Consider the following 13,686-nt stretch of genomic DNA (forward strand, 5'->3'; position numbering starts at 1 on the left):
CCATGCTATCAACATGCACATAAATGGGTGTGTGTACTGTATGCTAGATGATGAAAATCAGAATGAAAACAAAACATTATTAGATCTGAACATATTAAGGTCTGCTACTATCAGAGGCTGCATGGCTATAGGAAAGAACAATATCATCATCATCAACCCACAAAACTCTAGTGAAATAATATCAGAGTGAAATGAGACTATATTTTAAAGGAATTAAGACTGATTGAAGGGACGGCATTGTCAGATCCATCTTATTACTCTTTATAACATGCAGGTATGCAGAGTGTAGGTAACATGCTTGGGTTCCCCAATAGTTTGAAAAATGAAAGCAAATAATGATGAAGGAAAACAAGATTTGTTTTGCAAAAGGTAAAAATCCCTTGAAAAGGGCGGACAAACTGCTGTGGTGTACAGACATGGACAGGATGAACCCCAAACCGATGTAAGTGACATGATTTTTTTGTTAAGGTTTTGCGGTTCATGGGGGACCCGCACCTTAACGGGGCCCAGGAGAACCTCTTTGGGAACTACATCCTCCAGAAGGGCCTGTCCATGCCAGAGCTGAGAGATGAGATCCTTTCCCAGATCGCCAATCAGGTCTGGAAGAACAGCAACACCGTCAATGCTGAGCGGGGCTGGCTCCTGCTGTCGGCCTGCCTGAGTGCGTTCGCACCTTCGGCAAAGCTGGAGAAGTACCTCCTGAAGTAAGACATGCCTGCCTTTCCACTCTGGACACTGAATTTTTCTGTGTAGGAAATGTTTATACTAAGCCTTGAACGTTGGTTAACACGCTCAAACTGAATTAGTCCCCAAGTGAATGGACTGTTCCAAGTTCAATCTGTCACAAGCCTATAGTTATCTACCTATAGCTTATCCAGGTGGATGCTGCACATTGGTGGTGGTGGAGGGGAGTCCCCATTACCTGTAAAGCGCTTTGAGTGGAGTGTCCAGAAAAGTGCTATATAAGTGTAAGCAATTATTATTATTATTATTATTATTATTATCCTCGTACCTGTAAGCAGACAGAATACTGGAATCTCCAGGATTAACCTGATGTTTGTCTCTGGTTAATGACTCAGCCGATGTTTGTACTCACAGTATATGGCTGGTTGGCCTGGAGCATGTGGGGAAAATATCTTATAATTATATAATCTATACACTTCTTAAATTATATAATTACATTTTACACCCCTGTTGGAGTGAACTCCTGACCTGTAATTACAATGGCCCCACCACCAGGGGGCAGCACAAAGGCCATTTAAGAGGCTGGTGCTCACTTGAGATAAGATAAGTGATATAACATTACTTTACTGGCCCTATACAATTTCTTGCATTAGGAATTTGTCTTTTCACATACTCCAGCTTGCTCTCCATGAGACACACAGACAGGGAGAGAAGCTTGGGGTCAGAGCGCATGGTCAGCTATTGTACAGCGCCCCTGGAACAGTTGGGGTAAAGGGCCTTGCTCAGGGGCCCAACAAAGTAGGATTCCTGCTGGCCGCGCGATTTAAACCAGCAACCTTCCAGCCACAGGCGCAGATCCTTAGCCACAGAGCCACCACTCCGCCCATGGCATCTGTCCCATAAATAGAGCACAGGAGAATCTGTGTGCCATCGATTGTATGTTGTTAATTGTATGATGGCAGGATGTTCATATGGTTTTTGATTTTATAAAAGGGTGTGCACTTCACTTGTTGTCTATACACTAGGTAGCAAACTATTTTTGATCTGAGCAGTAACATACAGTAGAATAGCTGTCAGAAAAACAGTGTATTGTTTTTAGCATAGTTAGGACCCAATAGAGGTTAGTGTTAATTTTAGTTTGTTTCCTTATCTTAAACCTGTGTAAAGTCAGGAAGTAGTCCTGGTCCCTTTGTTGTGTGTGGAGTGGCATTATCCCACAGCCATGCTGCTACACACTTCCACAAATAGCAGTAGTTTTGTCCTGGGACCTCGAATATGCAACCTTGGTGGTGGTGGAGGAGAGTCCCCATTACCTGTAAAGTGCTTTGAGTGGAGTGTCCAGAAAAGCACTACATAAGTGTAAGCAATTATTATTATTATTATTATTATTATTAACCTTCTGGTGAACAGTCCAGAGCCCTAACCATTATTCCACACTGGTTGGGCTTTTTTTGCTTCTCTCCTGCAAGACAAAAACTAGCCCAGATTGTGTTTCCTTATAAAGAACAATATTCTCCAATTCACACACATTGCATGGAAGGTTTCCATGGCAAACAAGCATGCGCTTTCGAAATTAGACTCCGATACGCAGGTGATCAAAATAGGCATGGAGGGTCTGAATCTACAGGTCCCTTCCATCAATCCCCTGCCAGTGAACTGTCTCAGATGAACAGATACATAAATAGATGATTCTGTACCCAGTCTGGAGCTGTCCCAGGAGTGATGTGGCTCTTCAGGTTCGTATTTCAAGTGCATCCTCTTGAAAATGCACACATCAGTTCATCAGATGTATCTCTATTTTATCAGTCGGCTGTGCATGCGTTCATTGTTGCCCTTCTAATAAGAAGGCTAGCTCAGTCCTGGCTTGGTTCCTTGCTGTGCAGGTATGTCTCCGACTATGCCTACAATGGCTACAAAGCTGTTTGCCAGCATAGGCTCATCCAAGCCATGCAGAAGTCCCAGTATGGCCCAGAGACAGCCAGAACCTACCCGCTTTCTCTACTGGAGTGGACAGCCAATAGGAAACGTGCAAGCATGGTACTGCAAGTGCATTGCTTTGATGGTGAGTAGATGAACACTGTGCACCAGACTGAACCCTTGTCTTTGCTTATTGTGGTCTGTATCAAACTGATTGCCTGACTGGGCTCCACTGTCCTAAGTTTTTAACCCTTTCCTTCCTGATTTGTGAAATTATGTTTCCAGTGCCTCAGAAATAAAATAAGATTAGATCACTTTATTGGCCATATACAATTTCTTGCATTAGGAATTTGTCTTTTCACATACCCCAGCTTGCTCTCCGTGAGACACACAGGCACACAGACGGGGAGAGAGAAGCTGGCAGAGCCAAGCTCAGGGGCTCAATGGAGTAGGATTCCTCTGCCTCAAATAACCTTTGATACTTACTTAATTGTCCCAGATGGGTACTTTGCTTTATAGGCAGGTAGAGACATAACCCAATCCATTTAAGAGACATTACACATTATACAATACAATTAACACATAATACTTTTAACAGCTGTATAATGAGAAAGAAAATCAATATAAAGTGAATGTACAGTCAGTTGTCCCAGTTGACCTGTGTTGATAGTGGTGGGAATAAAAGACGACTCGGTTCTCTTCCTCTAGAATCTAGGCAGTCTAAATTGAAAGAGTTCAAATTCACGGTGCAAGGGGTGGTCCTGACAGTCAACGATTATATTGACCCTCTGCGCTATGTGCTTGACGTAGATGTCTGAAAGCTGTAGCTGTTGTACACCAATACTTTTGCTGACTACCTTCACTATCCTGCTGAGTCTGTTTTTTGTTACGTGTATTAAGGCTACCAAATCAGGCTACCACAGTGACTGTTAGGACAGATTCAATGAAAGTTATACAGAATAAAGTCCTTGTTGTAGTACACACATTAAAAGAGTGGAGTTTTCATTGGAAGAACAATCACTGTTTGCTCTTCTTGCATATGATGTCCCTGTTTTCTTCAAAGCTTGTGATCAACAGCAGTGCCTGTTGTAACTGTTGACAATTTCGATTTCTTGCTCCTCAATGACTGTTGGTTTTGAAGCTGGTGTCTTTGGTGCCTGCCTTAGGTTTTTGACAAACACACCTGAGGGAAGGAGTTGTTACATCCATCAACAAACTAATCCACTACAGGCGCATGATCAATGTCTGCGTCTTGGAAGAGAGAGTGGTCAGCAAACTTAATGAAACTTAATCCCCATTGTGGTGTCGCCAGGGGAAAACAGGCGTAAAAGAGATCTAACTCACACCACACGGGTCTTCTTTGTTCTTCGTTGGTACGTCTCTCCAAGTCCGATCTGCAATCCGTAGCCAGTATCCTTAAACGATCCGAATTCCTAAATCCGTATGCCCACCCTACTCTGCGCCGTATCCAAGCCGTAATCTGTAATCGTAGTCAAAACCGTAACCAGTAGTCCGTTATTCTTAAATTCCTTTCAGTTCACTCCTAAATCTCTCCTTCTTCCAACACGCTTTCACCTTATCGGCTCCCACGCCGGCTCATCGCTTCTGGGGCATTTATATCCTGTTTCCTAATGTCGTTTAGCTGTGTCTCCCTGTTTCGCTGCGTAGGCTTTTCCCAATAGCGGGTCAGCTGGTTATCCTGGGTGGCCATCTTGCCCAGGTCTATATCGAGTATTTTCAGCGTTTCGTTCCGGAAATACCGGTTATAAATGACCCTTCCCCAGTTCCTCTTACACCATCTCTGAACTGGCTTCATTACTCTGCTCTCCTCCCCACTGATAGCTGGTGTGTGGTGAGCATTCTGGCGCACTATGGCTGCCGTCGCATCATCCATGTGGGGGCTACACACTGGTGGTGGTGGTTAACATTATCTGTAAAGTGCTTTGAGTGGAGTGTTCATAAAAAGCGCTATATAAGTGTAAGCAATTATTATTATTAATTACTGTATGTGTCTGTCTTCAAAAGGGCTTCTACAGCTGTCTGTATTGAGTATGTATGGTAGAGGATGGAGGAAGGTACACACCCTGAGGAGACCCAGTAGCAGAACAAAGCTGTTCTGAATAAGGTCATTTATCCTCAATCTTTATGATCTGTTGGTCCAAAAGTCTAGGGTCCAGTCTACAATATTGAAGTTCCAATTAAAATTTGAGAGTAAGCTCTTCACTAATCAGTGTGGTTGAGTGGTGTTAAAGGCTGATAAGAAATCTGTAAATAAAAGGCTGAAAGGTGTCTTGGCACTTTCTAGATGTGAATATAAGAGACTCAAGTAACATGAGGCAAACTGCATGGGATCCAGTAGGTGCTCTACCTGGTGGAGAATATGCCTTTTAACAATTTGCTCAAATAATTTCACAACTAGAGAGGTCAATACCACTGGTCTGAAATTGCTTATTGTCTTGGGGCATTTGTTTTTTGTAACTTGTGTGATTTGTTAAGGAACAAGTAAAGGTTTATTCCACCTGAAGGTGATACCTGAAGAAGGCTCCACAGCTGAAATGTTGTATTTCTTTTCTAATGCAAAATCTTGTTTTTTTCTTTGATCTGTGTGATCACCAGCTGCCTGTGTGCAGAATCCTCCATGTGGCAGGGCTCTGCTGGCAGACCATCACTGCCTCAGGCTTGGGGCTATTCAACCAGGGCTCTCACACTCTCACAAGCTACCAGCCACTCCTCTGGCTTTCCAGGCCTGCAGTGACATCATTGTGAGATGCTCTGCTCCTCCAATGGGTGGTCACTCTCCTGTCAGGCACTGTGGAGCTCACAGCACGTCAGATGATAAATGCTTGCAGGTGCTGGGATCATTGCCAGAAAGATGATTATAAAGAAACAGCTGGCTTTTCCAAATTTATAATTAACATAATTGGTCATTCCAAATTTAAAAAACAAAAGCTTAAAAGCTTTATATTTTATATAGTGTGATATACGTTATTTGACATCATATGCACTTATGAAATGGCATATTAGTCAGGTATATTGCTTTACAGCACATCAATTTTGATTTTGCAACAAAAGTGCTCTTTGTGAAGATCATGTTCTCACGATTTGGATGCAAATGAGTAGAGGAGCCTGGGGATTTTTCAAGTAGACAACGTCCTTCTACTAGCACGTCCTCTGCCCAATACTGCGTCAGTCACCTGAAGTCAGAATCATTCTCCCTGAAAGCAAGAATCTTGATGCCAGGTGGAGAGAATGCATTTGTTATACGCTTGTTCCGTGCAGAAGCTTTTTAATTATACATACAGTATATGTAGCTGGTGGTTTTAAATTTTATACGGTCAGGACACCTTGAGCAAACAATTATCACATGAATGGCAATTGGAGAAATCAATAGCCCTTTTTAATGACTCAACTGCTCAATTAAGCAAGACTGTGATTGAAAGTAGATTCTCTTGGCACCCTTGTAGTCTTCTCTATATATAACTGATTGTTTATAGCTGTTACTATGAGACAAGTTTCACTGCTTGCCAGAAGAGCATCTCCTGTTTTCTCCCATTTCCTTCTGTCAGGAGACCAAGATGTTAGTTTTGTCTCTGTGGAAAGTTTAGAGAGGATTAGATCGATATCTGATCCTCGTTGAAGTGTGCCACTAAGTCATTTGACAAATGGGAAATCGGAAGGCTAATTTTCTTTACCCCTGCTGGAATAAAACGGTGGAGGACTCGCTTACAGCAGCGTTAAGCACTTCATGTCCCAGAGTCATCTTTCTAGTTTTTCGCTAATTACTGATTGCTAATGTTTTATTTATTTGGTAATTGTATCCCCACTTTGCCAGTTTTTACTGGAAACACTCAACACATTCCAGCTGGGCGTGTCTGTTACTGCTTTGTGGCATTGCTGTCTGTGTGTGCTTGCAATTCATACTTATTAGGAATACTCTCAGATTTGTTTAGTAAATTCTACAACAATCTTTTCATAATTCTGGTGTACTTTCTCTTAACTTGTAAATCTGTTGTCTCCTTTTCCACCTCTACTTAACATTGAGCCTTAATACAGTAAATCATTTAGGACATCTGCCAAAAAGATAATACTTTTTAGTATTTGAAGCACTTTCCCGGTAAAGTCAGTTTGCAGCTAAACTATTCATAGAGCTTAAAAAAAACTAAGTTTAGCTGCTATGTGGTTGATAAAAATTACATATACAGTATCTCAGGTTCTTTCATTTTTCCAAATCCCAGACCAGGGAAGTACTGTACAACATCAGTCCTGGATAGTCTGGTGGTTTTCAGCTTTGCATAGGAGTTACATTGCATAGGAGTTCTTGTTATTCTGCAGGATTCATTTGTAATTCATAGAGACCGATAGATCCTGTGCCCGGGTGTTTTCTCATCCGTGGCAAAAAATGTTTGGCTTCAGAGCTCTCCACTCTTCTCCAGGCGAATCCTTCCTGTGTCCTGTTCACTCCTGGACCACTGGAGAGGAGCTGGCAGGAGACGTGTTGCGCCACAGGTAAGGCCTGACTTTCCACAGGCTCTTCAGCCCTCCTCTGAAAAACATCACAGGATTAATAGTCTCATCTTGAGAGCCAGGGGGCGTTCGTCCCATGTTTACCTGCTGAAGGTTTGGCACTGTGAGACTGAAAGGAGTTGAGCGCATTTTTAAAACCTGCTGTAGGAATAAATGAGAACTCTGAAACTGAAACAGGGAGTAAGATAAGATAAGATCACTTTATTGGCCATATACAATTTCTTGTATTATGAATTTGCCCCCATCCTGCTCTCCATGAGATACACAGACAGGGAGAGAAGCTTGGGGTCGGAGCGCAGGGTCAGCCATTTATACGGCACCCCTGGAGCAGTTGGGGTTAAGGGCCTTGCTCAGGGGCCCAACAGAGTAGGATTCCTCTGCCAGCTGCAGGATACGAACCAGCAACCTTCCAGCCACAGGCGCAGATCCTTAGCCACAGTGCCACTGCCACGCCCCTCATGAGTAGAGAAACATGGTCAAATCTGATGCAGGGGAAGAACATTAATGCCAGCCCATTTGAAACTGCTGAAAGACCTAAGCCATTGACCTGGAGTTTTGTGCCACATCAGTGTAGCAGTCCTCTTTGGACTCTCTTGTCCCAGCTGGTGCTTTGCTGCTCCGCCTGCAGGGGTGTGACAGAGGGCTGGAGGGGCTGCTCCATTTCCATGAAGGACCAGAGCCAGTGGGTGGAGCTGGCAGGACACGATTACGTGATGGATCTCATCTCCGACCTGGAGTTAATCCCAGACTTCCCCAAGCAGAAATCCTACTTCCTCATCTCCTCCGAAGGTCCAGCCAGAGTCAGGCCCAATGCCAATGTGTAGGTGATGCAGTGCATTGTTCAGCAACACTGAAAGTGTTTTCTTGTTTTGTAAAAGAAGTGTATGTTGTGTGAAACAGCAAAAAAGCACACAGTAGAGGGAAGACCACAAAGATAGAAGAGCAGTCAATTCAATCTGTAGTATATTATGACTAGTTTCTTGCAATTAAAATTCATATAGCTTAAATAAATCTGAACTTCAATAAGGCCTGGAGTCAGTCAAAAGTTTGATTCAGCAGCCAACTGCAAATTCAGTTCCCCATAATTTATGGCCAAGATGCCTAAAGAATGAAAGGCAAATCCAATAACTGCACTGGGAAAAAAACTATTCCAGGTAGATTTTTCTATGAAGGTGTAAAATATGTGAATTTAAGAGCAGCTGTGGCTACTTCAGGGAATTTCAATGTAGTAAAACAATCACAATGTGTCTTTGTTGGGGAGCTGGGGACACCTGTAAATTTAGACATGGAATCCAAAAAGAGACATGGTATCCTGTGATCTAGAAGTAACACATTTCCAAAGGTTTCGCAAGGATAAGAGTTAAATTTCCTTTACAAATGCAAGCTATATAATCAATACTTTGGCACCTGAAAGGAATCAGTCCTTAACTAGTGACCATCTTTTGCAAGAACCTACTGTAGCAAAGCGCAATCTGAGGAAATAACTTGGAACAGGGTTCAGGATGTCTATGTCCTTGTTTCGGCAGCAGCGTGTTTGGGAATGGATTTGAATCTGACGAGGACAGCCCTGTCCCTCATGCCACGCGATCCCCGGGCATGCCAGCTTCCAGCCTGCCCGACTCCGACGGGTATCACAGCCACGGTGAGCAGAAAATGCAGGGGTGCCCACCGGCTCTGTCCAGAATCAACCTCTCACCCAGAACAAAAAGGGTCCAAAGAGAAGCTCTAGTCCTTGAGTAACGATAGGGGGCTGTTTGTTACTGTTGTAACAAATGTGAGAGGGATTTCACAGGAATGGAAAAAAAATTGCATTATTTCTCCCCAGGTGACTTAATTTCCCTCTGTGTTTATTCGGCAGCTCTGAGGCTGTGTTGTCATGTTGTTGGCTATGTTGTCTGATATGGCCAGCAGCCATATCACTCTGCAACTCACCACTGGCAGCCCACTGAAGCTGGTGTGAGCCTGGTCAGTACCTGGATGGGAGACCTCCTGGGAAAAACTAAGGTTGCTGCTGGAAGAGGTGTTAGTGGGGCCAGCAAGGAGCACTCACCCTGCGGTCCATGTGGGTCCTAATGCCCCAGTATAGTGACGAGGACACTATACTGTAAACAGGCGCCATCCTTCGGATGAGACGTAAAAACCGAGGTCCTGACTCTCTGTGGTCATTAAAAATCCCAGGGCGTCTCTCGAAAAGAGTGGGGGTGTAACCCCAGCGTCCTGGCCAAATTTCCCATTGGCCCTTACCAATCATGACCTCCTAATAATCCCCATCTCTGAATTGGCTTCATCACTTTGTTCTCCTCTCCACTGATAGCTGGTGTGTGGTGAGCGTACTGGCGCACTATGGCTGCCATCGCATCATCCAGGTGGATGCTGCACACTGGTGGTGGTGGAGGGGAGTCCCCATTACCTGTAAAGCGCTTTGAGTGGAGTGTCCAGAAAAGCGCTATATAAGTGTAAGGAATTATTATAGTCGATCTGATCGTAGTTTTGATTCGGTTGTCTTGAGTGAATGGTGTGAATGTGCTGGACTCGTGTGGCTCTCTAACACTGCAGCTCCCACCTTCCTGTCGCCGCCCGCAGACTCTGACACGTTCAGCGAGCCTCGTTCCCAGAAGGGGCTGGACCGCTACCTCGACAGCCTGTTTGATCCAGTGCTCTCGTATGGCAATGGGGTGAGAACGCGCCTCTTCAGTCTCATCCCCCTGTATCTGTTCCACAGTGTCTCATTACACCTGTTACACAAGCTCATAGCCTGTCTAAGGAAAGACCTGTTTATGTTTGAACGTTCTATAGTTTAGTCTTCTTTTCATGCATACTGTTTTTTACAAAAGTCTTTAAAAGTAAATAATAATATTGCATTCTCCATTACTGTGTACACATACTGTAATTTATACATATTAAAATGAGAAGTGACTGGCGGCACTGTGTATTGTGAGTGGGCTATTTGATCTGGCGTGTATTAGATTTTGCGTGTATCAGATGTGTTCTATCAGCAATTGGATTCCTGCTAGCATAGGGGTGATTAAGTTACTGTATTACCGTAATTCTTATAATTATAAGATCTACTGATTTGTGCAGGATCAACGCTTTTAATGTTGGCCTGTTTTTGAAGTGGATCTGGTTCCACTGTTTGTAAACAGTGTCAGTTGAATAACGAAATTCTTTCAATATTTGTTTAAAAGCAATGTTGTTGGTTCTCAGTTGTTTTGAGGATTCAGTGCCCTACAATGTGATACACAAGAGTTAAAAATGATATTTAAAGAATTATAGAAAAAACATCAGAGCCTCTCAGAATTAGTGAAAGTCCCAAGCAGGAAAAACTAAAGAAGGGTTTCTATATCAGATCCATATTTTCAGTTCTGAACTGGAATAGGATAAATCCAATCTCTGACGCTCCAACTGGGGTCACCAGTCCTAGTCCTAGAGGGCAGGAGTGTCTACAGCTTTTTCAGTCCAGCTGGGCTCATAACTACTTGAATCAGCTCATTTCTGGCCAAACTGAACCAGTTCAATAGCTTGTCCCAGCTCTTCAGGTTCTGGTGCTTCAAAGAGCCCTAGAAAACCACAGACACACACACACCAGCCCTCTGGGACCAGGATTGTTTGAGACTGTCGAGGTCGTGGTAGGATAAGGCTGCTTATGGTGCATAAGGAAATGCATAAGGCTACTTAGGATGGAAGGAAATATGTCTGCATGGGAAAGCTCAGGAGATAACCGATCTCCTTGTAGGGAAGTGCTATGCTATGTCTATCTGAACGAACATTTTCATTCATTACTGTACCTTTGCTATGAATTAAAGATGTGAGAAGCCTAAAAGACAGCATGATTAGTTATCAAGACTGAGACTGAGACAACTTACTATAAATAGAAAATCTGAACAGTGTGTGCGTCCATGTAACTCTACATTTATCAGAGGGGCTGCAAGCATTTGTATTTGAAGTGGATTTATAAACAGTGCTCATGAAGTGTTATTACCATCTTATAATATCAAGACTTTGGTGTGGCACGTATGAAACATTACACCAGTGACAGCATTAAGGCTAAAGGATTGGCAGTCGGAAGGTCCATGAGATTTGCCTAGTTCAGTGGTTTAAAAAGGTGGGTGTGCTTCTTTTAGGGGGTATACAGTCATGATAGAAGAAGATAGGTTTCTCTGATAAGGCTGGGCAGTGATGGGACCCAGCTGGAGGACTTGGTGCTCACTATTACTCCGTCTCTCAAGGACTTGGAGAAACCTGCAGTTGTGTCAACCAGGATGAAGGGGGGAGGCAAGACTGGGGGAGGGGGTGGTGACAGAGAGCCGAGAGGTGCCAGCGATCGCCCTGCCTCCAGACAGCAGCCCGGTGAGTGTGACCTGTCCCCTAACTAGAGAAGGAGGGCCCTACAGAACTAATCTGCTCCGAATGTTTAAAAAGATTCTAAATTGGTCAAATTTCCCCTTCTAAAAATGGCGTTATAATCTATCCAAATATATAAGATAGTCTAATCAATTCTGCTGTAACACAATAGTTGCGATCCTACCTTGTGGAAAACCCATGTCTTAATAACCATTTATTTGATGGGAATTAAGATATTAAGGGGAACATGTCTAGAAGACACCATCATGATTGAAATATGTCTGTACAATTTTGTGCAATACTCTTAATTCCTATGTTGTTATTTCATCACAACAATATTTTATTGTGGTAATATCATTCAGTGATTGAATACAACCAGGAAGACATTGAAACAGGTGCCGGAGACAGAGCTGTACAGTGTGCGTCAGTCTTCCATACAAAGTCAGTAGGAAGTGAAGCAGTGGTGAAGGGAGAGGAGAGAGGCAGCAAGACAGATAGAGGAGGGTGTTCACATTTCAGAACATTTTAACTGAAAGAAACATGTATAAAATGTACAGTAAATGAAAGCCAGTAGGGCCTAATATCGTTCTGAATAATTAAGAGGAAAACACCAAGGGTTTGGGGATTCTTCACGCACATCTGACAAAGACTGCACAAGGTTTCAGCCAAAACCCTTTGCATTGTCCTGTTTCTGTCAGTGTGCAATTAGCCTCCTTTAGTTCTTTGGCAGCTGGTATGACAATTAGAGCACCTGATGTCCCTGTCTCATGTAACCTCTCTGAAAAGTATTGAAAAGTTTTAAACTCCACAATTCTATAACATATGTTGTAATGGCACCCATCGTACTTTAATTATAGCAAGAAAAATAATTACTCCTAAATCTAAACACATAGATAATTAATCAGGTTTCCTATGTAACATCATACAGTACAGTATGTGCAGTGCTTCCTCCGATACAACAATAGATGTCTCATCACGCGTCTCTTTAAGCTGTAATCTATACGGACTGTGAGAAGTGGAAAACGTTTTTGCACTCTCTTTTTTCCTGCATTCAGAGAAAAAAATATATTGGTTTCTGTTAATGTTTCCACTGTCCCTTTAAAGTCGTTTCTAGTTAATATGCGATTTTAGCTGGTTAATGTTTGTGCCTCTGCCCTGCCCTGCCAGCCTGCAGCTTGAATGCTTGCCTTCCTACTGTTTTCAGTTGTGCCAGTGATGTCAGCAGTGGGAGAGCTGATGCCAGGAATGCAGTCAATGCCTATGATGCCAACAATACCCAATGTGCCAGGTAAACAGAATCAATAGTGGGCGACACAGAGACTGGGTAACCTCGGGGCTTTTGTAAGTGGTGATAACAAAGTACCAGTTTAAAAAAAAGGCATGTGTCTCTTTCTTTAACGAGAGAAAAATAGCTGCAGATATTTTAATCAAGGGACATCTTCAGAGGTCTTCTCGTATACCTGATCTTTCGTCAGACTACAGCAAGTGATCTTACTGAACAGCAAAAGATTGAAATATGAAATTTGCTATGAAACTCAAAAGCATTTTCTAGAAAAGGCAAAGAATGTGGCCTTTAGTTAGCCCTTATTGTTTTGTGTTTTGAGATGGCACTGAGAAGAGAATTATATAAGATATGCATTGTTTCATTGCTTCCATATGGAATAAATAAATATATTATTATATTATATTTCCATGGTTGTCTTTCTGTTTTGAGGTTTGGACCAGTCGCTGTTGGCTCAGCAACAAGCCTTCATCAATCAGCAAGCATTCCTCCTGGTTTGTATCCAGATAACCAAAAGACCATCAAAGCTGTTACCATGACATATTGTGTCTGCAGAGCTTGCTCATAATACAGTCAACCACATCACAAGGGGCTGGATAGCACTGACTATCAGCCTGTGAATTGATTTGTTTCCTCAGCTTTTGGCATATTATACAGTAAAACCCACCAAGTTGTATTTTAATATGGTTATTTGTTTACTGCCATAAAATGGTAGAAGTAGGATTTCTATTTCCTTTGGCTGGGTGATCAAAGTTTGAACCTTAAGATCATCAGAATGGTTACGAACAAGTAGACCATTTGGTGATTACTAGCGTATTGATCCAAGGATCTCATTACACCAATTCTTAAAATAAACCAGGTTAGTGGCTTCAACATCACATGGCTGGGCAGCTTTCTCCATATTCCCATAGTCTTTTGGATAAAGACATACCTCCTGT

At 42.8% G+C, this 13,686-nt stretch overlaps 1 protein-coding gene across 1 annotated transcript in view; it reads left to right on the forward strand.

The window, feature by feature from the left end:
- Positions 1-13,686, forward strand: part of LOC148818499 (unconventional myosin-XV-like) — a 71,458-nt gene that overhangs the window by 33,333 nt on the left and 24,439 nt on the right. Inside the window, exons 34-42 of the mRNA XM_088936875.1 lie at positions 469-704; positions 2,568-2,746; positions 7,035-7,107; positions 7,754-7,945; positions 8,652-8,767; positions 9,709-9,800; positions 11,352-11,472; positions 12,671-12,754; positions 13,181-13,242. Of these exons, the coding sequence (XP_088793001.1) occupies positions 469-704; positions 2,568-2,746; positions 7,035-7,107; positions 7,754-7,945; positions 8,652-8,767; positions 9,709-9,800; positions 11,352-11,472; positions 12,671-12,754; positions 13,181-13,242 (1,155 nt within the window). The remainder of the gene's footprint in view (positions 1-468; positions 705-2,567; positions 2,747-7,034; positions 7,108-7,753; positions 7,946-8,651; positions 8,768-9,708; positions 9,801-11,351; positions 11,473-12,670; positions 12,755-13,180; positions 13,243-13,686) is intronic.

Source organism: Atractosteus spatula, chromosome 18 (assembly GCF_055471065.1).
Source record: "Atractosteus spatula isolate fAtrSpa1 chromosome 18, fAtrSpa1.hap1, whole genome shotgun sequence".
In the NCBI taxonomy this organism is placed as follows: Eukaryota; Metazoa; Chordata; class Actinopteri; order Semionotiformes; family Lepisosteidae; genus Atractosteus; species Atractosteus spatula.